This window comes from Galeopterus variegatus, unplaced genomic scaffold (genome assembly GCF_000696425.1).
Source record: "Galeopterus variegatus unplaced genomic scaffold, G_variegatus-3.0.2 Scaffold9451, whole genome shotgun sequence".
In the NCBI taxonomy this organism is placed as follows: Eukaryota; Metazoa; Chordata; class Mammalia; order Dermoptera; family Cynocephalidae; genus Galeopterus; species Galeopterus variegatus.
This window is the reverse complement of record NW_007735562.1, coordinates 1,414-26,707: the sequence shown is the minus strand read 5'-3', so window position 1 is coordinate 26,707 and position 25,294 is coordinate 1,414. Positions and strand designations below refer to the sequence as shown.

Here is a 25,294-nt window from a genome sequence, read left to right as displayed (position 1 = left end):
TGATGGTGGCCATGGGCATGGTTCCAAGGGCTTTAAAAGGAGAGTGTGTGAGAGTCTCTCTGTCTTACTTTTGACATTCTCACAATGTGATGTCCTATGTCTCCAAAGTCACCACCAAAGATGGCCCTCTCCAGATGTGTTGCTTGGGCTTTGGACTTCCCAGCCTCTGAAATTGTAAGCAACAAATATTGGTTCTCTACAAACTACCCAATTTCAGGTATTACCATCATAAGCAACAGAAACAAATGAATACAATGGTCTTTAAAACTCAGAAGGATTACCAATAAAGTACTTAGTAGGCCTCATCTCAGAAGGACATGGAAACTGCCTATGGTTTGAAAATGTCTTGGCTAAAAAGCACGTCCTCCTCCCACCCGTCATTTTCACATCATGAGCACCCCGTGGGCTTGGATCAACGCCTGAGTGCAGTGTCCCTGAATGTAGGCACATCCTCGTTCTGGGTGTGATCTAGGCATCTTGGATGGAGGGCAAGACCCACACCCAAGATGAATGCTCAGTGGCCAGGGCCATCTAGGTGTTGGCTGGCAGCCAGGAGGAAGGAAAATGTCACATTTTCACAGACCACCGAGGAAGACTCACAAATTTCCCTTTTGTCACACAATTTTAATTTACTAGTTGAGATCACATTCTGTGAGGAACAGATTATGGATTTCTAAAATTGTCTCAAAGCTCAAAAATGGAGTTTCAATAGGTTATCCTGAAATCAGCACCTGATTTTTGGTTTTTGCTCATTTTGTTTTATAATCTTAGTTCTCATATTATTTTTTTTTCATATTTCTCAGTGCATGGCACATGGTCATCATTAATGTGCCAGCCATGTTGTAGAGTTCTATCTATTTTTTATTTTCCCTTCACTCCCTATTCCCATTCCAGTCGTATCCATCTGTTCCCCAGGATTGGGCACTCTGCTGTCACCAGTAATGCTGTGACAAGACCCACACAGGGTCTCCTTATGCCCAGTGCAAACATACGTACTCACACACTCACACTCACACATACACACACAATCACACACACACTCGGGCACAGTTTCACTAAATACTGCCAGTGCTGTGGTGTTATCTGAAATTTTCATTTTTGCCAACCTGATGTCTCTCGAGCAGAATCTCATTGTTTTAACAGGCACTGGTCTGATTATTAAGGAAGCTGAGGGTCCTTTTTTATACCTGGTATCCCCGAAGTGTCTCTTGCAGGACTGGCTTATTCATGTCCATTAAGTACAGCAAAAGGAGGCTGCACAGCAGAGGTCAGAGCACTGCGTGGAGCCAGTCTGCCAAGTGACAGCCTGGCCCTGCCATTTATTGACTCCATGACCTTAAGTAAATGTCTTCATTTCACTGTCCCTTCGCTTCCGCATCTGTAAGAAGTGAAAACAGCAACTACCTCATGGGTTGGCAAAGATTAAACGAACTAACACTAACAAAACACTTAGAGCACCTGGAAAATAACTACCATTCAACAAATATTATTATTATGTTTACTATTAACATTAATTTATCAGTATTAGAAATAAATCAATATAAATAAAATTACATAAATATAAATTATTATTATAATGGTAATTATTCTCATTTGCTTTTTCTTGACCTTTCTGAGTGATTTTCTTGCATTTTCTAGATATTTATACTTTGTGAGTTTTACTAGTTACAAATACCTTAAGCAAGTTTCTCACCTGTCTGCTAATTTTATCTCAAGTGTCTTTTCATTCAATGAGAATTTTTTATTTTGTAGTCAGACTTTTGGCCATACGCTTTGGGTACTTGGGAGTTTTGTTTAAGAAAACTTTTCTCTCTCCAACGGCACAAAGGGATTCTACATTTTCTTCTTACATTTAATTTCATATTTTGTTCCACGCTGGTCCTGGGATGAGATCTCCTGGACGTCCCTGAACTAACTGGTCAGTCTCTCATTCACTCGCTCAGCACACTTGTATGCAAGGTCTTAGAGCAGGTACAGAACGCAGAGAAGGTTGGGGCCAGCCCGGTGGCGCACTGCTACAATGCGCCGCTTGGGAGTGCAGCGGCGCTCCCGCCGAGGGTTCGGATCCCACATACAGACCGGTTCCCGCTCACTGGCTGAGCGAGGTGCGGGGGCAGCGCCAAGGGTTGCGATCCCGTTGCCGGTCCCGGTCCGGTACGTGCGCGACACTGAGGGTTGCGATCCGTTGCCGGTCACGAAAAAAGACAAAAAGGAAAAAAGAAAAGAAAGAAAGAAAGAACGCAGAGAAGGTTGATAGTTTGTCACTCAGTGGGGAAATGAAGGGCTAAAGGATGTGGTATTTACCCTAAACACAGTAAGAAGGTAGAATGGGGGAGAGCACAGGAGTGACAAGGTGGAGGAGGCTTTGCTGAGGAGGTGGGACTTGAGCTGTGCCTTGTGGGGACGGGGTTAGAGGCCAATAGGAGAAGGGAGGGCACTGCTGGAGAGGGAGGTTGCCATGGCGGGAGCAAAGCTATGGCGCTGCGGTGGGGAAGGCAGTGGAACAGCGAGGAGATGCCCCTGATGGAAGCAAAACACAAGCACTGCTGAAGAGCAGGGGCTCTGCAGGCCAAGCAGAGGCGCTAGGATTTGACACGACATTCGAGATACTCCTCACTAGTGCACGTGTGTGTGTAGACAGGGAGACAAGGAGGGGAGGAGACGTGTCAACCTCAGGGTCAGATTTGTAATATGGGTTGGGGTGCGGGGACAAACTAGGAAGACCAGGCAGATGACAAGTGTGAAAATCATCTCTGGTAGTGGGAAGAACCCCACCAGGTCAGGTAGCAGAGATTCAAGTGCAAGGTCATAGGACGTTTTCAGGAAAGAAACAATGGCAGGTGTTTGTAATCCGGAAAATGAAGCACAAAGAACGCTCCCAAGTCTTCAGGCCTAGGATTACAAAGAACATGGCAGCCCCTCGCTGGTGTTCCATGGGGGAGGCAGGGTACAAGTTCCTTGAGTGTCAGGGCTAAGTCTTACACATTGTGGTTTCAGTGTACAGTAACCGACTCTTAGCAAGAGCTTGACAAACGTTTAATAAACAAATGAACATGTGGATTTGGAAGTAATGACTGGACATTCCAAAGGAAATGTGACTTGGACAGCTGCAATACAAACTGAAGGATGGACATTGGTATTGCCCACCCCACGCCTCACTCCCAGCACCCATGGGGAGAAGGAAGAAAAGTTAGTAACGGTGACAGAGAAGGGACAATCAGGGAGGCAGAAGAACAAGGGATGTTAGTGTCTTGGAATCTTAGGGAGAGTTTGGAGAAGTTTGGTGGTATCACCAAATCCCACAGAATCACATGGTGGTCACTGGCAGGTTTTTGGAGAGCACAGCATGGTGACACAGAGCTTAATATTTATTGATGGGGGAGGGGACGGTATCAGCCACGCAGCAGTGTGCTTATGGACGAGGCTCCTGCACTGGACTGGCTTCCCACGGCCTTAGAATACATCAGGAAGTGTTTCTCCAGCGCTAGCTATGGAGCCACCCATGCTGGGTGCTGGAGGCAAGGACACACGTACAGGTCTGACCTGACCTTCACGAATCAGGCAACCTGAGTGTCTGACCTGAGATCATGTGGTACTGGGAATTAACTGGATTTTAGGAAACCAAGAGAAAGTTCAGATATCCTTTGAATGAGGTTCGAGGTACCTGCCTGACCTTCCTCTCCATTTGCATAGGTTTAAGGGTTGTGTCTCAATTACCTTTTATACCAAAAAAGTCAATATGTGCTGCCATTAAACAATCTTTAAAAAGTATAACCAGTCACAAAATATTTGCGTGAACTATATTAAGCTTACTCAGGCATGGTTTATTGGCTTTTATGACAACGTATCAAAGCTTGTTGTATGCCTTGTAGATTGCTGCTGGTGGACAGCCAGGTTGGTCTCAGCCTGGTGCTGCTGGACAAGGTCATCATAGAACGGGTCTGAGAGAGGGGCCTTCAGGAAGAACAGAACCACGTGGCTCTGATTTTCTAAGTTTGCCAAGAGAGCACTGGTCCTCGTCTTCTCCGTGCAAATGCCCAATCTCATTCATTCAAGTCCTGGGAAGAGCACACATGCTGGGAAGACAGTGGCCATGCCATCACATTCAGGAGTTGTGTGGTCTGCTCATCTCCAAGGCCTGGCACATGGTCACAAGGTTTTTCACTGGGTTCCAAGTACAAACCAGAAGGCAGCTTGTCATCGGGCTTCTTTGAAGAGTAGTAGAGTTCTAGCAAGGCCACTCTACTGACCAGCCTATTTCTAAAGCTTCAAGGTGTTCAGTCATGCACTGAGCTTTAGTCACCTTTAAAAATTCATTGGTTATTCCTAACTTTTGTAATTTCTCAAAGGCGTTTTCTTTAATGGGCCATCTGAACGGGCTGTTGGGTCATGCTTGGATTTTTCTACTAGGCTGATTATAGGCTTCTTTATGGGATAAAAGAGGGCTCAGAATTCTGGACCTGCACACTCTACCTGGCAGCCCAACACGTGGTGCATATAGTTTTCTGGCCGACTCAAAAGCTGCCCTGCACTGTGGGCAAGAGCAGGCTGTGGCACAGGCACAGCATCAGCAGGGACACAGAGCTTCTCCTGTCCCGGCCCGGCTACCCCAAGCACTCACTAAAAACTGCCAGCGACTGTGCTTTGCAATGACATACATCATAGTAGTACATGAGGCATGACAGGTGACGCTGGTAGGAATGCCAGGTAGGTGTAGGTTTAACAAGCATCACAGGCTTCCTTCACCTGACTCACAGCTGTTTGAAGGTGCGTGTGCCAGTGGGATGCAAGACAAACCTTAACGCATGGAGAGGAGGCTGGGATAGGGCCCAGGCCAGATCAAGGCCACTTGTGATAAAACGTAGCTACAGACTTACTAGTAGTGACCAGGTGATGTGCTTACGATGGGTTGGTGGCATGGGAACGTGAATTAGACTAATTGAGGAAGGGAAGTAGAAAGAACCTCCACACTAGTAAGCACAGCAAGTCCTTGAAACCCCTCACATCTGCTAGAAAATCCACTGAAACAGAGAAGGTTTGCTGTATATTCAAGGACATTCCTGGAGAAGGGCACTGTCCCACCCCACACCTCTGTACTGTTCATTTTTAGTGCACTGGGGATTCTTGGACCTGGGCAATTCCTGAAACAAAGAGTCTGGTTACTTTTACTTAGTGTTAAAAATACAAAGGCGTTTAAAAAATAGGACAAAATAAGCTAATGTAAAACATGTCATTTTGGAAGAACTTGTTAGATTCATCTAGGAACATTCATCTGGGAAGTTCAGGGCTAAACTTCTCTGGCCATGTCTTGCCAAACCATGCACTGTGAGAGCCACACTGGGCAGTGTGAGAAGAGGTTCAGAAGAACTGCTCCAGGAGGTGTGGCAATCACCTTTGCAGAACATTAGGTGCATTTTATTACTCGAACTAATTTTTCAGTCTTGGTTCTTTACATCCTGTGCACTCTCAACGTCAGACATGGTGTGCTGTTATAAATCTCACATTGCTGCATTCCACTTGCTGAACCATCAGTCACACTGCTGGGCAGTGGCAGGTGCTTTTCTTGCACTAGACTAGCATTCATGATGGCCCAGCTTCCCTATAAATTAGCCCCTGGGAAAAGCTCAATAACAGCTGCTTCCCTACTAACACTTAACAAGTCAAAGCCAGCCTACATTGTGTAAAGAATTACATCAGCAGAAAAGAGTAGAAATCAATTGAAAGATTTTTGTTCTAAGAATTCTCTTCTGGAAACAATGGCCCAGTGAATTGACTCTTCTATTCCATCCGATCTAATTTTTTATGTAGCCACAAACATAAACATGCCAGAAAGAAAAATGACCATAAAATGAAGCTGGCGTGAGAAGAAACCGCTGATTATGAAGGCTGTAAGACTGTCAGTGATGCAGGGAGCAGGCGTCCACAGTGGCACCTTTCAGGGCTCTCCATCCACAGCCGTTATTTGTGCTCTAGTGATGGCTGGACATCAGAAAACACCGAGTGCCCAGCAATGACTGGAAGGCAGGAGCTGGGGAAGTGAGGTGGGCTGCGAGCACAGCCCCGTTCAAGCAAGCACATTTCTGCACAAATAACAACTCCAATAAAAACTGTTTCAAGTAGAGCCTCCAACTGGAACGAGAGTCAAAAAAAAAAAAAAAAACTCATAAAAAGGAATTAGGGTAATAATTGTTGGAGGTTACCAGAGGTTTATTTGGAATGACACAGCACTGAAAACATAATTGTTACAGGTGACTTGTGGATACAGCATACATCAGGCATCTTATTTTAGGATGATCTGTGAAGACGAGTTGCATAAATATAAAGAGGTGGAAATATATAGGAGCTGTTTTATAGTGTTCTTCTGGGGGTGGATTAATATGCCCCATCTTCTAGCCCATCTCATAAAGGCAGAAGTGAAGACAACTTAGCTGCTGATCGCACTAGCCGACCTCCAGCCACAGCCGCTGGACAGCTAGATCGCCAGCCCTGCTTTCTCAGAAAGAGTAGCAGCTTGGACATGCTATTCATCACCCTGAAAACTGCACATGACACACACAGATACCGTTGAGTGTTTTGGCAATGGGATGGCTGGTTTTGCCCAGAGGCAAAACTGCAGCTGTATTTCCAGACAGAAGAAGAGCAATGCATGTATCAGTGACACTCACGTGGCGAAAAGCAATGATGGAAAGAGAGCAGCCGTGTGTATGCAGCCTTCCACATACACACAGACCCAGCAGTCACAGGAACTAGCTCATATGAACTGGCTGTGTGTCCATATGTATATAAGTGTGTTGGAGAAAAACACTGAAAACTTTTGCAGCAGTCTAGTTTCAAACACAGTAAACTTGAAAGGGAGAGAGCACAGGCTCCCGCCTGGGCAGGGGCATGAGATAATTGGTACTATCACCACATCTGCTGCAGGGCAGCCTCTCAGCTGCGTGCAGGGAAATTAAGGTCTGGGTTGGAGAAAGCTACTTTAGAGTTGGAGGGACGGGATCAAGTACGAGTACAAGAGTCTCCACAGCTCAGACAAAGCACAAACCTGTTATCAACAACATGGGAGTGAGAGAGGACTTGTCCCCTAATTTACTTTTGCTCCTCACAGTTTTTGCACTCATGCTCTATTGATAGGTCTTCCACAGCTTTGCCTGGCATCAGTCTGTAAATCGTTAAGAGCATAACAGCAAAGGTGAACTCTTCAGGTTTTCACAAAGGTTTAAAAGCCCAGTATCCGAGCTCTTTCTGCAACACTTGTTGCTCTAATCCAAGCGTCGGGTGAAGTTCTCTGGAAAGAGGCCCTTGTAGGTGGCAAGGTCTCTGTACTGGAGCCAGTCTGATTCCTTCACTCCCACCAGCCAGCCTGCGTCCTGCAAGATAACAACAGGACTTTCAGGGCCCAGCAAACTACTGGAAAATTCCACACTGCGACAATGAATAAAATAATTTGTTACATTTGTGCTGTGGTTCTGCAGGAGACTGTCATGTTACATGTAAATTGGTGTGCTGCGATCCCAAATAAATTGTGAATTAAGAAAACAACTAAAGAAAAAACACTTGAAATTACTCATTTAATGTGTAATGTATAAAGATTAATATTATGATTTTGAAGAAAGCATAGTTAATTGACATTAACTGAATTATGATATGATTTCTGCAGGAAGGGGAAAGGATTAGCATTATAGCCAGTGCAAACAGACGAACACCATGTGAAAGCATTACATGCACAAGGACAGTACCTATCCTGGGGATCAGTGGCTTTGGGACCCTTGGGTTAGGATATAATGCTGACAAGGCCATGGAAGGTCTTGTATTTCATCCAGTGCCACTTGGTTATAAGAAAGAATTCTGTCCCCCAACTCCATCAGATAACCCAGATAAACCACATTATGTAGGACTTATCAAATACTAAAAGCTGGACATGTGTTGCCTGATATTACTGCTGTTGTCATTGTCGTAATACCTATATTTTCAAGTTTATATAAACTACAGAGCAGCTTGATGTCATGGTATTCTTGTTGGAGACATTCACATATTCTTTTAAAATTATTCCTCATAAACATTTGTCTATCATATAGCAGTGCCATCATAAAAATGAAGAGATTTAGCCACAGAAAGCTTAAAGAATGCATCCATGCATGGCCACACAGAATGGGAGATGACACTTAGAGCAGAACAGAGCTGCTGTCTGCCATTGGCCTCCTGAAGAGAAGCAGAGACTGGCTGGAAAAAGTCGAATTAAGGAACAACTGGAGACATACAGACTGTATGAAGGGAAACTAGTGGGAGATGACTACTTTCATTGTGTTAACCAGCACAGGAAAGAGAGTCCTCTTAAGATGAAGGGTGGACACATTTAATTTAAGCCAATCCCCAACATAGTTCAAGTACATCAGATAAAACAAGCTCCCCAAAATTAAATAAAGAAGCTGAATATATTCCCTTTTGGTATAATCTGAGATCATAAATTGATGCTGCCATATAGACAAGACAGGACAATTTCTGGAGGCAGAAAAAAAAATCACTTGGAAAAAAATGACTCAATAAAATAACTGATAATATCCTAGGCTGATGAAGAAAAGTACCCTTTTAAAAATTAGGATGTTATTTATGTGAGGGACAAAGATATACTTAAAGTAAAAGATGGTTATTAAATATTTTTAAAACCTCTACTAAGCATATAAAATGTCATTCTTCTCCCCACAAGTGTCTATATTTGGTTTTATTTACACTGAGTAAAAAATTTAATGGAGCCAAGTACAGTCAAGGATTTTAAAACTGTTTCAATAAAGAAAAAGGTAAAGGACAGCCACAAACCCATAACCAAGATATATTCCAATACATATATTCTGAAATACAACTAATACCATAAAGTGAAAAATATTAGTCTATACCTTATGCTGAGGAAAATATGGGCAATTAAATTTCACTGCATAAAATATATGGTAGACAAGGATCTCCAGTTTTAGTAATGGCAGAAAAACTTGTATTAAACAAATGCTTCTGCACACAACAATTATAATCACTAAAACAACCACATGTCTCTAGATGTCTGCAGATACATATGTATACATGTATGTAACTGTTTATATATACAAGCAACTATTTGTTATAAAACATATAATATAAAATATGTTTATATATCATGGAGTAGGTATGATGGGGCTGTATATACATATATAACAACTACTTGAAGGCACAAAGAGCAACTACAAGCAGGCAGAAATGGGGGAATATTTAACCCTTGAAAGCAGAAAACTGAACTTGGTGAGAACTAACCTCATACAGCTTTTCTCTGAGCATTATCCTCAGGCCATGTGATGCAGGGCACTTGGGATAGAGTTTAAGGCTGTCAGAGCAGCTGGACATTTAAGTGGGATATCTTGAAAAAGAGGGAGCCACAGGGGGTCCCAAAATATGCAGAGATACTTTTTCCCAAGATCCCTGGGGAAAGCAACAACTGGAAGGCTAGAAAAAGCACTGCCAACGGTGATGGGACGGAGTTTAGAGTGTGAATCTCACCAAGATAGGGGCCTTGATATGCCCCTCAGGATTTCTACTGAAATTCTAAAAGGGAAATAAAGAAAGGAAACTATGTTAAAGAACAGCATGGAAATTATAGAACTGCATAAATATAATAACCAAAATGAAAAAGTCACTGGATAAGCTTAACAACAAATTCAAAGCGACAGAAAAAAGGGTCACCGTACTTGAAGACAGACCCATAGAAATTATCCAAACTGACTACCAGATATAAATATTGAACAAAAAAAGAACAGAGTCCTAGACATCAAGAAGTCCAACATACGTATAATTGGAAACCCAGAAAAAGAGAAGAAAGAATGAGGCAGAAAACAATTGAAGAAATAAAAGCTGAAAGTTTTCCAAATATAGCGGAAAACATCAGGTTACAAGTCTAAGGAGCTCAGTCAACCCCAAGTATGATAACCACAAAAAAGGAAACCCCAACACACTTAGACATTGTAGTCAACCTGATGAAAATCAAAGATACAAAGAAATTCTTAAAAGTAGTCGGGGAAAGTCACACAGTATATGGAGAAACAAAACTTAAAAAAACAACAGCTGATTTCTAGTTATGAACAGTAGAGACCAGAAAACAGTGGAACAACAGCTTTAAAGGGTTGAAAAAGAAAAAAAAAGTCAACTAAGAATTCTTTCTGTAGCAGAAGTATCTTTTAAAATGAAGATGAACAAAGACACTTTCAGATAAAAACTGAGCGGATTTGTTGCCAGCAGATCAGTACTGCAGGAATTGCTGGGGGAAGTTTTCAAGGAAATGGGACCAGAAGGAAACTCAGATTTATAGGGAGGAATGAAGAACACTGGAAATGGTTAAGCATGTTGGTAAATATAAAAAACTAGCTTTTGTCCCCCTTATTTCACTAAAAGATAACTTGTGCTTAATGCAAAAATATATGTCTGCACAATGAGATTTTTAATGCCTTCGAGGTGTGGAGAAACGTCGACACTGCCTCATACAGGCAACTGATGCTTTGTCACTTTTCTTCTTCAAGAGTCTTTTAAGGTTTTAATAATCTTATTCATCATTTCAAAGAACCAATTTTTGGCTTTATTAATTTTCTCTATTGTGTGTCTTTTTATTGCATTCATTTGTGAATTTATTTTTGTTATTTCTTTCCTTCTATACACTTATATAACCTCTTTTTTATCTTCTTAGGCTTAAAACATAGCATCAATGATCAGTTTGAAATATTTTTATTTTTTTGCTTTTTATTTTATTTGATTTTATAGAATATCCATGAAATACAAAGCTAATTGCCACCCCTTCTGCCCATGATATGAGGGCCATATTCATACTGGGGGAATACACATTACCAGAAATTATATTTGTATCCTGTGTCCCTGCCCAATTATCACCCAACCTCCCTCCCCCTCCCCCTTACCGCCCTTCCCTTTGTAGCACTAGGAATGTTCCCTCCCATTGTAAGACCATGGCACTACTGTGGTCTTTCCTTCCTTCCATTCTTAGCTCCTACATGAGTGAGCACATGCAGTATTTATCTCTCTTTGCTTTGCTTATTTCATTCAATATGTTTCTCCAAGCTCATCCATGTTGTTACAAATGGGAGTATTTCATTATTTTTTATGGAAGAGTAGTATTCCATAGTATATGTATACCACAGTTTCCTTATCCAATCATCCATCGATGGATATTTAGGTTGGTTCCATATCTTGCTTATTGTAAACAGAGCTGTGATGAACACAGGAGTGCAGTTATCCCTTCAACATGACGATTTCCATTCCTCTGGGTATATACCAAGAAGATGGATTGCTAGATCGTATGGAAGATCTATCTGTAGTTGTCTGAAACCTTCATACTGTTTTCCCTAGTGGTTGTACTAATTTACAGTCCCACCAACAGTGCAGGAGCATTCCCTTCTCTCCACACCCTCGCCAGCATTTGTTATTCACCGTCTTTTTGTTTACAGCCAGTCTAACAGGAGTGAGATGGTATCTCAATGTGGTTTTAATTTGCATTTCCCTGATGACTAGTGATGTTGAGCATTTTTCATGTATCTTTTGGCCATTTGTATGTCTGCCTTTGAAAAATGTCTATTCAGCTCCTTTGCCCATTTTTTAATTGGGTCATTTTTTTTTTTTTTTTTTTTTTTTTACTGTATGATTGCTTGAGTTCTATGTATATTCTGGATATTAGTCCCTTGTCGGATGCATAGTTAGAAAAATTTTTCTCCCACTCTATAGGTAGTCTTTTCACTCTGCTGATTGTTTCTTTTGCTGTGCAGAAACTTTTTAGTTTGATATAGTCCCATTTGTTTATTTTTTCTTTTGCTGCTTGTGCTTTCAGGCTCATGTTAATAAAGCCTGTGCCCAGATCTAATTGCTGAAGTGTTTCATATATATTTTCCCTTAGTAATTTTACAGTTTTAGGTCTTATATTTAAGTCTTTAATCTATTTTGAGTTGTTTTTAGTGTATGGTGAGAGATGCATATCTAGTTTCATTCTTTTGCATATGGATATCCAGTTTTCCCAGCATCACTTGCTGAAGAGGCAGTCTTTTCCCCAATGTAGATTTTTGTTGCCTTTGTTCAATATCAGATGGTTGTAAGCCTGAGGGGTGATTTCTGGGTTCTCAATTCTATTCCACTGGTCTAAATACCTATTTTTATATGAGTACCATGGTGTTTGGATTACAATAGTTTTGTAGCATAATTTGTAGTCAGGTAGTGTTATGCCTCCAGGTTTATTTGTTCTGCTCAGGATTGCTTTGGCTACTCGGGGTCTTTTGTTTTTCCATGTGAAAAGTAAGATTGTTTTTCCCATTTCTGTGAAGAATGTCATTGGTATTTTGATGGGGATTGCATTGAATCTGTAGATCGCTTTGGGTAGTATAGACATTTTCACAATGTTAATTCTTCCAATCTGAGAGCACAGAATATCTTTCCATCTTTTTCTGTCTTCTTTAATTTCTTTCAAAAGTGTTTTGTAGTTCTCATTGTAGAGGTCTTTCACCTCCTTGGTTAAATTGATCCCTAGATATCTTATTTTTTTCATGACAATTGTGAATGGACTTACTTTCTTGATTTCTCTTTCCATTAACTCATTATTTGAATATGTGAATGCTACTGATTTGGGGGTATTTATTTTGTATCCTGCAACATTACTGAAGTTATTAACCAGCTCTAGTTTTTTGATAAATTCTTTAGATTTTTCTATATATATAGTATCATGTCATCTATAAATAGAGAAAGTTTGACTTCATCTTTTTGAATCTGGATTCCCTTTATTTCCTTCTCTTGCCTGATTACTCTGGCTAGTACCTCTAGTACTAGGTTAAATAGAAGTGGTGAGAGTGGGCATCCTTGTCTTGTTCCTGTCCTTACAGGAAAGGCCTTCAATTTCTCCCCATTCAGAATGATACTGGTGGTGGGCTTGTCATAAATGGCTTTTATTATGTTGAGATATTTTCTCTCTATACCTAATTTGTTGAGAGTCTTTATCATGAAGCCATGTTGATTTTGTCAACTGCTTTTTCATCATCTATTGAGATGATCATATGGTCTTTGTCCTTGAGTTTGTTGATGTGATGTATCACATTTATTGACTTTCATATGTTAAACCATCCTTGCATTCCTGGGATTAATCCCCCTTGAGCATAGTGTATAATTTTTAAAATATGTTGCTGTATTTTGATTGCTAATATTTTGTTAAGCATTTTAGCATCTAGGTTCATCAAAGATATTGGCCTATAATTTTCTTTTCTTGTGTCTTTATCTGGTTTTGGCATCAGAGTTATGTTGGTCTCATATAATGAGTTTGGGAGAGCAGTGTCTGTTTCAATTGTTTAGAATAGTTTGAGGAGAATTGGTATTAACTCCTCTTTAAAAGTTTGATAGAATTCAGCTGTATAACCATCTGGACCCAGACTTTATTTTGTTGAAAGATTGCTGATTACCACTTTAATCTCCTTGCTTGTTATTAGTCTGTTCAGGTTTTCTCTGTCTCTTCTTGGTTCAGTCTTGGTAGTTTATATGTGTCTAGAAACTTATCCATATCTTCCAGATTTTCATATTTGTTGTCATACAGTTGTTTATAATAGTCTCTAATGATTCTTTGTATTTCTGTGGTTTCAGTTGTAATGTCTCTCTTTTCATTTCTGATTTTTGTCATTTGGGTCTTCTTCCTTCTTCTTTTTGTTAGTCTAGCTAATGGTTTGTCTATTTTATTTATCTTCTCAAAAAACCAACTTTTTTGTTGATCTTTTCTATTGTTTTGGGGGGTCTCTATTTCATTTTACTGGTCTGATCTTAATTATTTCTTTCCATCTACTACCTTTAGGTTTGGATTGTTGTTGTTTTTCAAGCTCTTTGAGGCATAGTGTTAGGTCATTTATTTGAAGTTTTTCCATTCTTTTGATATAAGCATTTATTGCAATTAATTTGCCACTTAGTACTGCTTTTGTAGTATCCCACAGGTTTTGGTATGATGTATCTTTATTTTCATTAGTTTCTAGAAATTTTTTGATTTCCTGTTTAATTTCTTCTTGGACCCATACATCATTCTATTATTATTTAGTTTCCATGTATTTGTATAGCTTCCAGCGATTTGCTTATTGTTTATCTCCAGTTTTAGTCCATTGTGGTCTGAAAAGATACTTGGAATAATTTCAATTTTTTAAAATTTGCTGAGACTAGATTTGTGACCTAATACGTGGTCTATCCTGGAGAATGTACCATGAGCTGATGAGAAGAAAGTGTATTCTTTAGCCGTTGGGTGAAATGTTCTGTATATATCTGCCAAGTCCAGTTGGTCTAGGGTGTAAACTAAATCCCGTGTCTCTTTATTGACTTGTTGTCTGGAAGACCTGTCCCATACTGAGAGAGATGTTCAGATCATTCAATATTAAAGTATTAGGTCCTATTCCTTTCTTTAAGTCTAAGAGTGTTTGCTTTATATATCTGGATGCTCCAGTATTGGGTGCATACATGTTTATGATTGTTATGTCTTCTAGCTGGATAGATCCCTTTATCATTGTATAATGGCCTTCTTTGTCTTTATGGTTTTTTTTGGCTTAAAGTCTATTTGTCTGATAGAAGAATAGCTACTCCTGCTCGTTTTTGGTTTCCATTTGTATGGTATATCTTTTTCCATCCCTTCACTTTTAGTCTATATGTGTCTCTACAGGTGAGGTGGGTCTCTTGAAGAAAGCATATTCTAGCTTTTTAATCCAATCAGTCTGTGTGTGGGGAAAACAGGATAATTTAGTCAGGCTCCCTTGGCTCATGGGGGCCAAGCAGCACATTTCTTGTAAAAAAGTTGTGCGGGTGGAGTTAGTGCACATATGCACCAGTGTATCTTTTTAGTTTTGTTGCTATTGTGCGTTCTTGAGTTTGTGAAGCAGAAGCTGGCCGGCAGAGCTCACATCTAAAAATAGAGCATGTTTACTCTGCTGGCAGATGCTCAGGTTTTCTTTGGACTTTGCCAGGAGCAGTTGAGTTTCTGAGTTTCTCCTTTGGACTGTTTAACTCTTAGACATGTGTGTGCTGCATAAAGACTATTCCTTCTTCAACCAAGGCTCCAAGGACCTTTTTGCCAGTTACCTAGCTCATAGACCTGCATGTAAAGAGTTTGTGAACAGGCTTGAGGGGTCTGTGAGCTCCAGAACCAGCCCTAGCTCTACAATTGGCGTAGTTGGCAGGATTCTGAGCAGGTACAGGAGACAAGAAGCCCTTGGAGAAAGAAGAAATGTGGCTACTTTTGAACATGTTGTGCCCCATGGCCACTTTCCTGTTGACCGGGTTGGGGTTGCTGCTCACTGCACTGCAAGTCAGCATAGACCAGGCACTACAGTGGAAAACCTCTTGGGAGGGGGAGGAAATGTGGCTGTCCTTGACTGTGTGCTGCCCAGTGGCCACTTTTCTGCTGACCAGAGCCTGGCTGCTGCTCACTGTGCTGCAAACTGATCAAGACCTGAAGAAGAAAGCAGGGTTGTTGGAAGCATGGATGAATGTCCTGGAGAATGACATGCAGTGACTGGCCACTCCAGATTCTCACACCAGGGAAGATGACGAACCCAGTGGTGAGTTGGGGGAGACTGTGCATCCCTAGGTATGACTTGTTGTGCATTAGAAAATGAAGCACAAGCAGCCCATAGGACCAGGCAGGCAACCAGTGGGAAATCCACAGGTGACTCAATCTACCACCTATGTCCCACATACCCAGGTTGAATTAGTTGACTTGGGGAGACAGTTTTGGCACCTGGCTGCTTGGCTGTTGTGGTTATGGGACCTAGGGGTGGATAGTGTGATATGCTCTGGTGAGGAGATGGAAAAATTGGCCTCCATCACCATGCACCTGTCCCTGAGGCAGTGGCTACAGAATAGCCACAGACATGCACAAGGGCCAGGGAATCACTCCTTAATGGAATGGGTGAGTGCAGGTGCCTGAGCCACATGTGCAAATGCTGGAGAACTTCCCAAGATTTTTAGTAAATGGCAAAAATATGTTGAGTTAATTCAAATAATTTGAAAGCAGGGGATGTGGCGGTCCATGTTTAATGTGAACACTCATGGCCCAGATGATGAAAACTTTATAGGCAGCATGAGAGACATAGTGCTGCGAAATGCCCCGTCAATGTCCTCTGGGTCACTGATGGTCATAGTGGCCCCATACATTAGTCATCCTATACATGAGGTAACAACCATGAGAGCCAGCTTGGGTGAAGTAGAGGATAGGAGACAAGCAAAAGGGGTCTGGAAGGTGGTTAAGACCAAACCCCCAAGGAATACTCGGGATATTATCCCAAAGGGACCAAGCAAGACTAGCCATAAGCAGATGTAGCTTGACTTGCTTGCAGCAGGGGTTGATAGCAAGAAAACTGACCAGCAGCCAAATGCAGTTCTGTTTGCCTTGTGGAAGCAATTGTGCCCTGAACAGCATTTCATTAAATGTCTGGAAAAAAGTAGCAAGGTATGTTCAGTGGATTTTAAAGATTTTTTTGTTTGCTCCCAAGGAGGTGGATGAACTGTTCCATTTCAATTAAGGAGCAGGCCAAGGTGCTCATTTGGGGAGGCAGATGAGAGCTGGAGTCCTCATGTTGAATTGGCAATGATGAAGCTGATGTGCTGGCTAAGGTAGGTGGCTGGAGAGAGCCCCAGCAGCGGATGTAGCTGGGTGGCTACATTGGAGAATGCAGCAATGCACCTAGCTGCAAGACTGGGTGGTCAATGGCTCACTGGGTACCACATAAACCCGAGAAAAAATGCCCCTGATGGGCAGATGTGCTCCTGATGAGCAGATGGGTGCCTCTGATGGGCAGATAACTCATGAGAGAGTGCCCCTGACACAGGAGCAGGTGGATTATGTGGGACCACCGCCAAAGTCAGAGAGTTACTGGTCTTCTGTTTGTATGGCCAATTATGAGTTCCCCTATACTGTTACATGTAGAACCTATAGACCCCATAGTGTTAGCAGATAAAGTATGGTATCATAAACCAGGTAAAATACTTATTCCTGCAACCATCCTTTCTCAGGATGGCAAACTGGCATGTATCTTACCAGAGGGGTGAGAACTTTCCCTATTGGTACCAATAAACCTTCTGTCTTTTCACCCATAGTGTTCTGGCTGCAGGCATTGCACCAGAGTCGACTGGGTACATACGTACGTTGGCGTGATCATCTACTGAATATGTACTGAACTTCACATCAGTATGACTACAAGATTCCCATGGAAAATCATACCAATGATGACCACTAACCAGACATGTGTGACTAAAGGACAGAACTATAGGACAAGCCTTAAACCATATCAAACAGAAAATAGATTGTATAAATAAAAGGCTGTATAAGTAAATAGGTTGTATAAATAAAATTTATCCTCACTAAGGGAACATTGCAGAAGATTTTTAACATGTATATTGTATGGCGAGGGACCCTAAAGGGGTGGATTGTGGGGAAAATAGGATAATTCAGTCAGGTTCCCTCAGCTCAGGTCTGGTTGGGGGCTGAGCAGCACATTTCTTGTAAAAAAGCTGTGTGGGTGGAGTTAGTGTGCATGTGCACCAATGTATCTTTTTAGTTTTGTTGCTATTGTGTGTTCTTGAGTTTGTGAAGCAGAAGCTGGCCAGCAGAGCTTGTGTCTAAAAATAGAACATGTTTACTCTGCTGGCAGCTGCTCGTTTTTTCTTTGGACTTTGCCGGTAGCAGTTGAGTTTCTGAATTTCTCCTTTGGACTGTTTAACTCTTAGACATGTGTGTGTGCTGAAGAAAGACTATTCCTTCTTTAACCAAGGCTCCAAGGACCTTTTTGCTGGTTACCTACCTCATAGAACTGTGTGTGAAGGGTTTGTGAACGGGCTCAAGGGGTCTGTGTTATGTGTACAATTCAATGAGTTTTGACAAACACATATACATGTGCAACCTATAAAGATATAAAGTATTTCCATCACCCCAGAAGGTCTCCCAGGTTCTTCCCAATCAACCTTCACATCCCCAGAGGCAACTGCTTTTGAAGAGGACTTTTTCACATGAATAGTGCCTGCATTTCCTGAAGTCTGGTGTTACAAAGATAACACCCCTACAAAGAAGTTACATGATAAGAAGTTACATCCCCCAAGGGTGTCCTAAAAATCAAATTAATGATGTAGGGATTGATGCATTTCAGAAAATGGAAATATCTTCAGGACATCAGTGCATCCAAGTGACCCTCAGGAAAAGCCAAACAAGGCTGAACCATCTTCCTGTCTCCTCCTTTACCTGGTCAGCTTCGGAATCCGAGGGGACCACCAGCACCACGTCACCTCTCTGTAAGGTAAGTTCATCAGAATTTGCTGCCTCAAAATCATGCAGTGTTTCCACCTGCAAAAGATTTTAAAAGATTTGATTAATTTTAGAAAGAAAAGAAGGAAACATAAAATCATGGATTATCAGCCAGATTATCAGCAGGCACTCTCAGAAACATTCTCCAAGCTCAATAAAAAGATGAAGATACATATCACACCCCAAGGAAGGAGAGGCCTCTAAAAAGAGAAAGGAAATCCTATTCTGTTTACTTTATACCCCATTCTTTTGGCTGTTATGAGGCCACCTGCATGTATATTTAGTAATGCATGCCCTCTGCAATAGCTAAAGGTATTATATTAATTACAATTTAATTCATCCCATTTTTAAAGAAATTTGTATTTGATTATCACTGCTGCTGTTGAACTAAAAATGAACTAAAAATGCGTAGCTGAAAGTTTCTCTACCCCAGCTTCTGTCAAATAATTAATAATCGGGAAAACCATCACTTGCACGTTATACACGAATTACTACTTAAATAAACTCTGTCATCAATGTCTTTGTAAATAAACTTCCTCCCTTTCCTGTCCTACCCTTTATACCATGGCAACCTAGTCCTTTTCTTTCCCTTTTTAGAAAAAGACTTCTTTAAACTTTTGTTATAGAAAATTAAAAAAACAAAAGCAGAAATAACATAATGAGCCCCATGCACCGGTCCCCCAGCTTGAACCACTACACAGTCATGGCCAGTTTCACTTCTCCATGTCCTTGTCTTCAACTCCACCCCTGAGATTAAACAATCTGCTTTTAAGATGTGTATTCTGCACAGAGCTGGAAAGGACTATGTTATCCCAAAATTAATTCATCTGGTGAGAAAACTGATGCCCGGAGAGAGGGATTGAGCCATGAGCCTTAGGTCCCAGGACAGTTAGTGAGGAGGTAGGGGGCCCAGCAAGCCATGGCCCTGCCTGGCACGTGGCTTCCCTGACTGCCTGCGCTCCAGCTACAACACCACGCAGGATACAACCCCCAACGCACAGGCTTCATTTTTCCCTCCACATTAATTAATTCATAAAGCCATCAGAGCCACCCTGTCCCCATGTGAGGCAGCAAAGTAGCAGTTACTTTGTGATGGACAGAGAGAATGACTACAGCTCTCCAAGCCTGCCCCATGAACACACTCAAACTTAACACTTTTAAAAAGAAAAACAGCTGAATTTTGAAATGTAAAATCAAATTGTAGGACTTAAAATTCCTCATCAGATTCTATTTGGGTGCACTATCTGCCTTTAACGCTTGGCTTATACCAGTGCTTCTGGGAATTTACTGGGTTTTTTGGTCAGCACCCTTTAGTTTGTGAAGGCTCCAAGTAGCCTCTCAGAGCTTTAATAAAAAAAACCCTCTTCCCATTAATTTTCTTTTTCTCTTCCTTTTCATAGAAACCCATTAATCTATTTAATTCACTTATTTTTGTCCTTATCTACTGGCTGCCTTCTTGGTGTCATGCCCTGTGGGAGGTGCCAGCACTGCTTGAGTGGTCACAGTTCCACCCCTGAGAAGAGCAAGCCCAGTCCCAGAAGAGCTGGTGACCGTGACTTGAAGGTCAGGCCTGAGCCAGGCTGAGCAGGCTCCAGGGCCCGGGGCACAGAGCCATGTCCCATTCACCAGCCGGTGCAAACCACTTCTCCTGGGAGAAACTTCCCTTAATTATTCTCTGTGAAGCTACGGCAAGGTGTCACTGCAGCTCCTGCTGGCCCAGCAGCAATGAAATCCTGCCACTTTCCAAGGTGATCTTGGGGCGAAGGGAAAGCAGTTCAGGCAAAGAATACATGCACGAAGGAGAAGTAATCATTGGAAAACCAAAGGTGTGAGCCAAAGGGACCCAAAGCAAAGAAAGGACAAAGGCCACGGGATCAAAAGCACGAAAGCACCTTGTAGAGGAAGCCGGGGGGCACAGGCTGTGTGGCCTCCTCTGCGGGCACAGGTGGCTCGGTGGCCCCCACGGGCTGAGGCTCCTCCGGCGGCTTCTGCTCCGAGGCCGGCGCCGGAGACTCGCTGGGTCCTGGGGCAGCCGCGTCCTCGGTGGCCTCCTGGGGCTCTGCACCTGTGCTGGTCTCGTGCTCTCCCTCCCCTTCGTTGTTGGAGGCAGGCTCTATGATGACACAGGGGATGACCTTGTCCTGGAGGGAAAGGGGTGACACTGACTTGTGATTCTCCAGGACCTGCCTGGGCTGTGTTCTGCCTTGCACCTTGGGGCCTTCTTGTCGCACGGCCTCCCTTCTGTCTCTCCTGGGGACTAAACCCTTAGTGGGACTCATTTCTGGATCCTTGAACAGTCCAGCAGTTTGGTAAGAGCAGGTTTGGGTGCACAGTGGGAAGAAGGACAGGGGACAGTGGGGGAGGCCAAGTCTTGAGGGAGGGGTCAGTTCTGGAAGGGAACGCACGAGGCACAGTCCCTTCTGGTCCCACTGCACACCTCCCGGGATCTTCCCCAGAGTCCCACGGCCTCCCGAATGGCCTGCACCCCTCCTGGCTGGTACAGAGCCCCCTGGTCCGGCTTGTGGTTGTCATTAGAGCACACACCACAGTCACTGCTCAAGGACTACAGTGCCCACTGTCCCACCCAGGGCTCTACTGTCAGGGGCAGAACCAAAAGATCAGGACCTCTCTCTCAAGTGCTGTGCAAAGAGGAGCAAGGGGCGCGCTGCATCAGCACAGGGCATCTGCAGACACGCACCGCTCACAGGTCTCCTCTACGTTCCCACGGCTCTCAGTAGACACGCGCACGTCCATTCTTCAGTTCAGAGAAAACAATACCCTCTTGCCACAACATAAAAACAATACAAAAACACTCCTGCACTGTGACAAAGAAATCTAAGGCAAGAAATGCAATATTCCTCTGAGTTAGTACTCCAAATGCCACTGTCATCTGCTGTTTTACTAGATGGGGTGAAAGGGACAATTCTATTTCAAGCTTTAAATATCCTCGGAGAGGTATCTGGAAATTGATTGTGAGTAAAATCATCAGTGAAAAAGAAAGCACACCAATAAGCCACTCCTAATGTTACCTTCCAGAATATGAAAGAAACAAACAGCGGGGTGCAGGTGCTTTGGTTTGAGGCCCCCCTAGACAGAGAACCTGGGGTGTGTTGCTGCTGAAGGTGCTGCAAGCATGGAGAGCTGGGCCGGCTGCAACTTCACTCCATGCTTGATGGTCCGTGCAACGCAGCAACAGGCTCTTTGTGAAAGCAGCCTGGTGGTGCACTCGGGCACTCCAGTAATAACCCCACCTCAAACCAGCAGCGACAGTGACGGCATTTCACTACTGACACTGACTTCTCACCAGGTGCCTGGCACTGGGCTCAGCACTTTACGGGCATCTTCCCACTTGATCTTACAATGGCCTTTCTTTTTCCTCCCTCCATTCTCATCCTTTTCCTCGTCTGTGCTTCATCCCTTCCTCCATCCCTTTGTTCCATAGTTTTCTTTTCCCCTTTCTTTGCTTAGGTCCAGTTGGCCTCAGGCACTGGGGGCCCTGCATGGAACCTCACAGTGCTGACATTGAGAGGGACAGGACCACTCTTGCTGAGAAGCTTTCTGAGAAGCTCATTTTTTTTTTTTTTTTTTTTTGGTATAGTGGGAGTCACGAAATAGCTACAAATCTATTCCATATCCAAAGAGTCATCACCACTAACCAACAGACAGAGCAGTGTAGCCAGTGCTGTCTCCCCAGCAGATCCCTTCACTAGGACACTCACCTGGGGCCCTGCTGCTTCCATCTCTTCTGGTTGAGGTCTGTCACCATCTGCAGCCTCGCTGGTTTCAGCATCAGTTTTGGCTTCCTCTAAGCTTCCTCCTCCCCCAGCAGGGAGCGCTGCCTCATCTGCCTCTGCTTCCTCCACTGGGCCGTCCTCGGCCACAGACACCATGGTTCCAACAGCCATATCAGCACCAGTTCCAGGTATCATCTACAAGGCAGAAACCAAACAGGTCATGTCTATCTCCATGGGCCTCAGCTAAGCATCAAACTCAGCCCATGCACTTCTCTCCCCTCTGCTGAGGCTCAACAGATTTCGGAGCTTGCTTTGTGATGTACTGAATCCCAGGATTCAGGTACAGCAGAGTCTGCCCTCTGTTCATCAAAACTCTGACTTCTCTTCCTCCTGAATACCCAACAATTCCACATTCCTCAGCTTCCTGTGCAGCCAGGTGCAGCAAATGAAATTTGAATGCAAGTGACAAACGCTATTCTGAGACAGGGCTTTCAAGGTGTGGATGGTCTGTAACAAACAAGGCCTTCAGGGACATCTGAGCCACAAGATGGTAGGAGCCTGGACCCAATTCCTGGGTCATGGAAGAAAGACACATAAGAAAAACATCCTTATCACACAAAGTCAGAATTTAGAAAACTTGCATTTCAGTATAAACTTTAAAATCTTCATGGGGAAGCCTCCGATCACTTTCACAGGGGGAAAATAATTAAGGGAGCATTCTTAATGAGAACTCTTAAGAATGAAGGGAAAATAATTTTTGGTGTCAAATATGCATTATAACACTCCAAATATCTGTAGAGCTATGTGTTGGCTAGCAAAATGCCAAAATCAGATTTTGATATTTACTGGAACGATCAAAATACAGAAAAAATGAGAATTTTGTTTCTAAGATTGGGAACTCAGTCAAAAGAAGAGTTTTAAGTAGTACTTAAAACTTGTAATAATGAAATAACAAGACTGCAATCGGAAGTCTTAGTTTTGAACAAATTGGTATGGAGTCCAACTCTTTTACAAGACTCCAACACCATCAGCTTGGCAGACCTCATCTGAGGGGTTCAAATCATAGTAACTGGGGAAGAAGAATATTATCCTGATCTTACATAATGTAAACAGGATGCATATTTCAAAACTTGGCCTCCCTATCCGATGTGACCAGCATTAGCCATTCCTTTTCCTTACTGAGTCAGCTCCACCCAGTTCATCCTATTAAGTTAGGAAAGCCCTGACGAGGCAGGTGCCCACCCTCAATGTCGGAATACTGAAAGGGTGACGGGAGCGCCCCCCAGTGGGCATCGGAAATGGAGACAGAGAACCTGAGCCACACACCTGCTCGCAACAAGGCGTTTTCACACCTTTCTTCTGTCTCAAAGTTAAAGGTAACAGGTTAACTGAAAATTACCTGTTACAGAATGCATTTTTCTGCAACATAATAATTTGGGGATGGGAAAAATGTTAACAACTATACTATTCATTACATGTCCAAGCATCACTCATATTCTTAGAAATTACTTCCCTCTCTCACAGAATCTCCTAATTTCAGAATCTGGCTCTCCATGCAAAGTGTGTCACCAGCATTTATTTCTATTTTTCTACCCTGTCATTAAGTATATGGGTTCAGAAAAGTAATCCTTTTACATGAATTGTAAGAGACACTTACATAAAGTGAATTATAAATGTTGATAATTATTGAAGTGGGGTTACATGTACATGGGGATTTATATTTTGGTGAATGACTGAAAATCCTCATAATAAAAAGTTTATTTAAAAATTTAAGAGAATCGTATCCCTTGTTGTATTAGTCCGTTTTGTGTTGCTATAACAAAATACCTGAAACTGGTTGATTTATAAAGAGAAATGACATTTATTGCTTACAGTTTCTGAGGCTGGGAAGTCCAAAGTCCATCTGGTGGTGGTGACAGTGACCCAGGGGTATCACATTGCAAGACTGTGGAAGCAGAGAGAGCAGAGAGAGAGGAAGACAGACTCTCCTCTTCTTCTAAAGCCCTCAGAACCACACCCCTGACCACGATTTTAGTCCATTCACTGCTGCACAGTCCTACAATCCAATCACCTCTTCAAGGCTCCACCTTTCCATCACCATAATAAGATTTCCCACCCTCTTAACAGTCACAGTGGGGGCTAAGTTTCTAATACATAAAACTCAGGGGACACAACTCAAGCTTCAGTGAGTTTTGGGGGGACATAATTCAATCCACTACAGGTTGTCTCACATTGCAAGACTGTGGAAGCAGAGAGAGCAGAGAGAGAGGAAGACAGACTCTCCTCTTCTTCTAAAGCCCTCAGAACCACACCCCTGACCACGATTTTAGTCCATTCACTGCTGCACAGTCCTACAATCCAATCACCTCTTCAAGGCTCCACCTTTCCATCACCATAATAAGATTTCCCACCCTCTTAACAGTCACAGTGGGGGCTAAGTTTCTAATACATAAAACTTGGGGGACATAATTCAAGCTTCAATGAGTTTGGGGTGACATAATTCAATCCACTACACTTGATTTAAGTAAACACTGACCTTTTTAGGGATGTTATTGTTACTGTTGTCAAGAGAGTTATAATCAGAACATAAATTAGGAGGGCAGCATAAGCCAAAGAAAACAATGAATTCATAGATTTGCTTTGGAGAAATCAACAAGATTTCTCCAGGATATTAAGCGCACAGCAAAGTTTCCTCCACCTTGGAAACCACACATAAAGACAATGTGAATACAATGGACTTATGGGCTCAGATGTGGAGGGCAAATTGTGTGGTCATAACTTGAAGTCATTTATGCTTTCCATCTGTCTGGAAAATCACACGTATGAACATCCCACTGGCTCCAACAGCTTTGAACCAGATGGACTCTGTACGTGCACACAGTATGGACAAACAGAGCAGTATACACCACTACCCGAACATGGACACGTACGTACTGCTGTAGATCAAAATACAGACATTATATTATGTCATAGACTACTCCCCTAGTATACATAAGTCCTTCTATACATGTAGGTCTCAAACAAACACCCTTAGTAACTGGATTTTACCGTCAACTGAATTGATATTACATCTCTGGAAAGGACACATTTCTGTAATGTACTGATGGTGTTGTCAAAGGTAACTTTTTTTAACTCATTCCATACAAACATAAAACCAATCATCACCCCATAATTTATCTCTAGCTCTCCGCGTATCTTTCAATTTGGTTATGTCAGATTTTACTAACCCGAGATGTACACGTTG

General features: G+C 42.5%; 1 protein-coding gene across 1 annotated transcript; it reads right to left on the bottom strand.

Moving 5' to 3' along the window:
• Positions 1-6,174: 6,174 nt before the first annotated feature.
• LOC103609307 (amphiphysin-like) lies at positions 6,175-22,245 on the bottom strand (the record flags this gene model as incomplete). The annotated part of the gene is made up of 4 exons (XM_008593648.1): positions 6,175-7,367; positions 18,254-18,355; positions 20,209-20,457; positions 22,036-22,245. Coding segments are annotated over 4 exons (669 nt in total), but the record flags the coding sequence as incomplete, so codon positions are not given.
• Between the last annotated feature and the right edge of the window lie 3,049 nt (positions 22,246-25,294).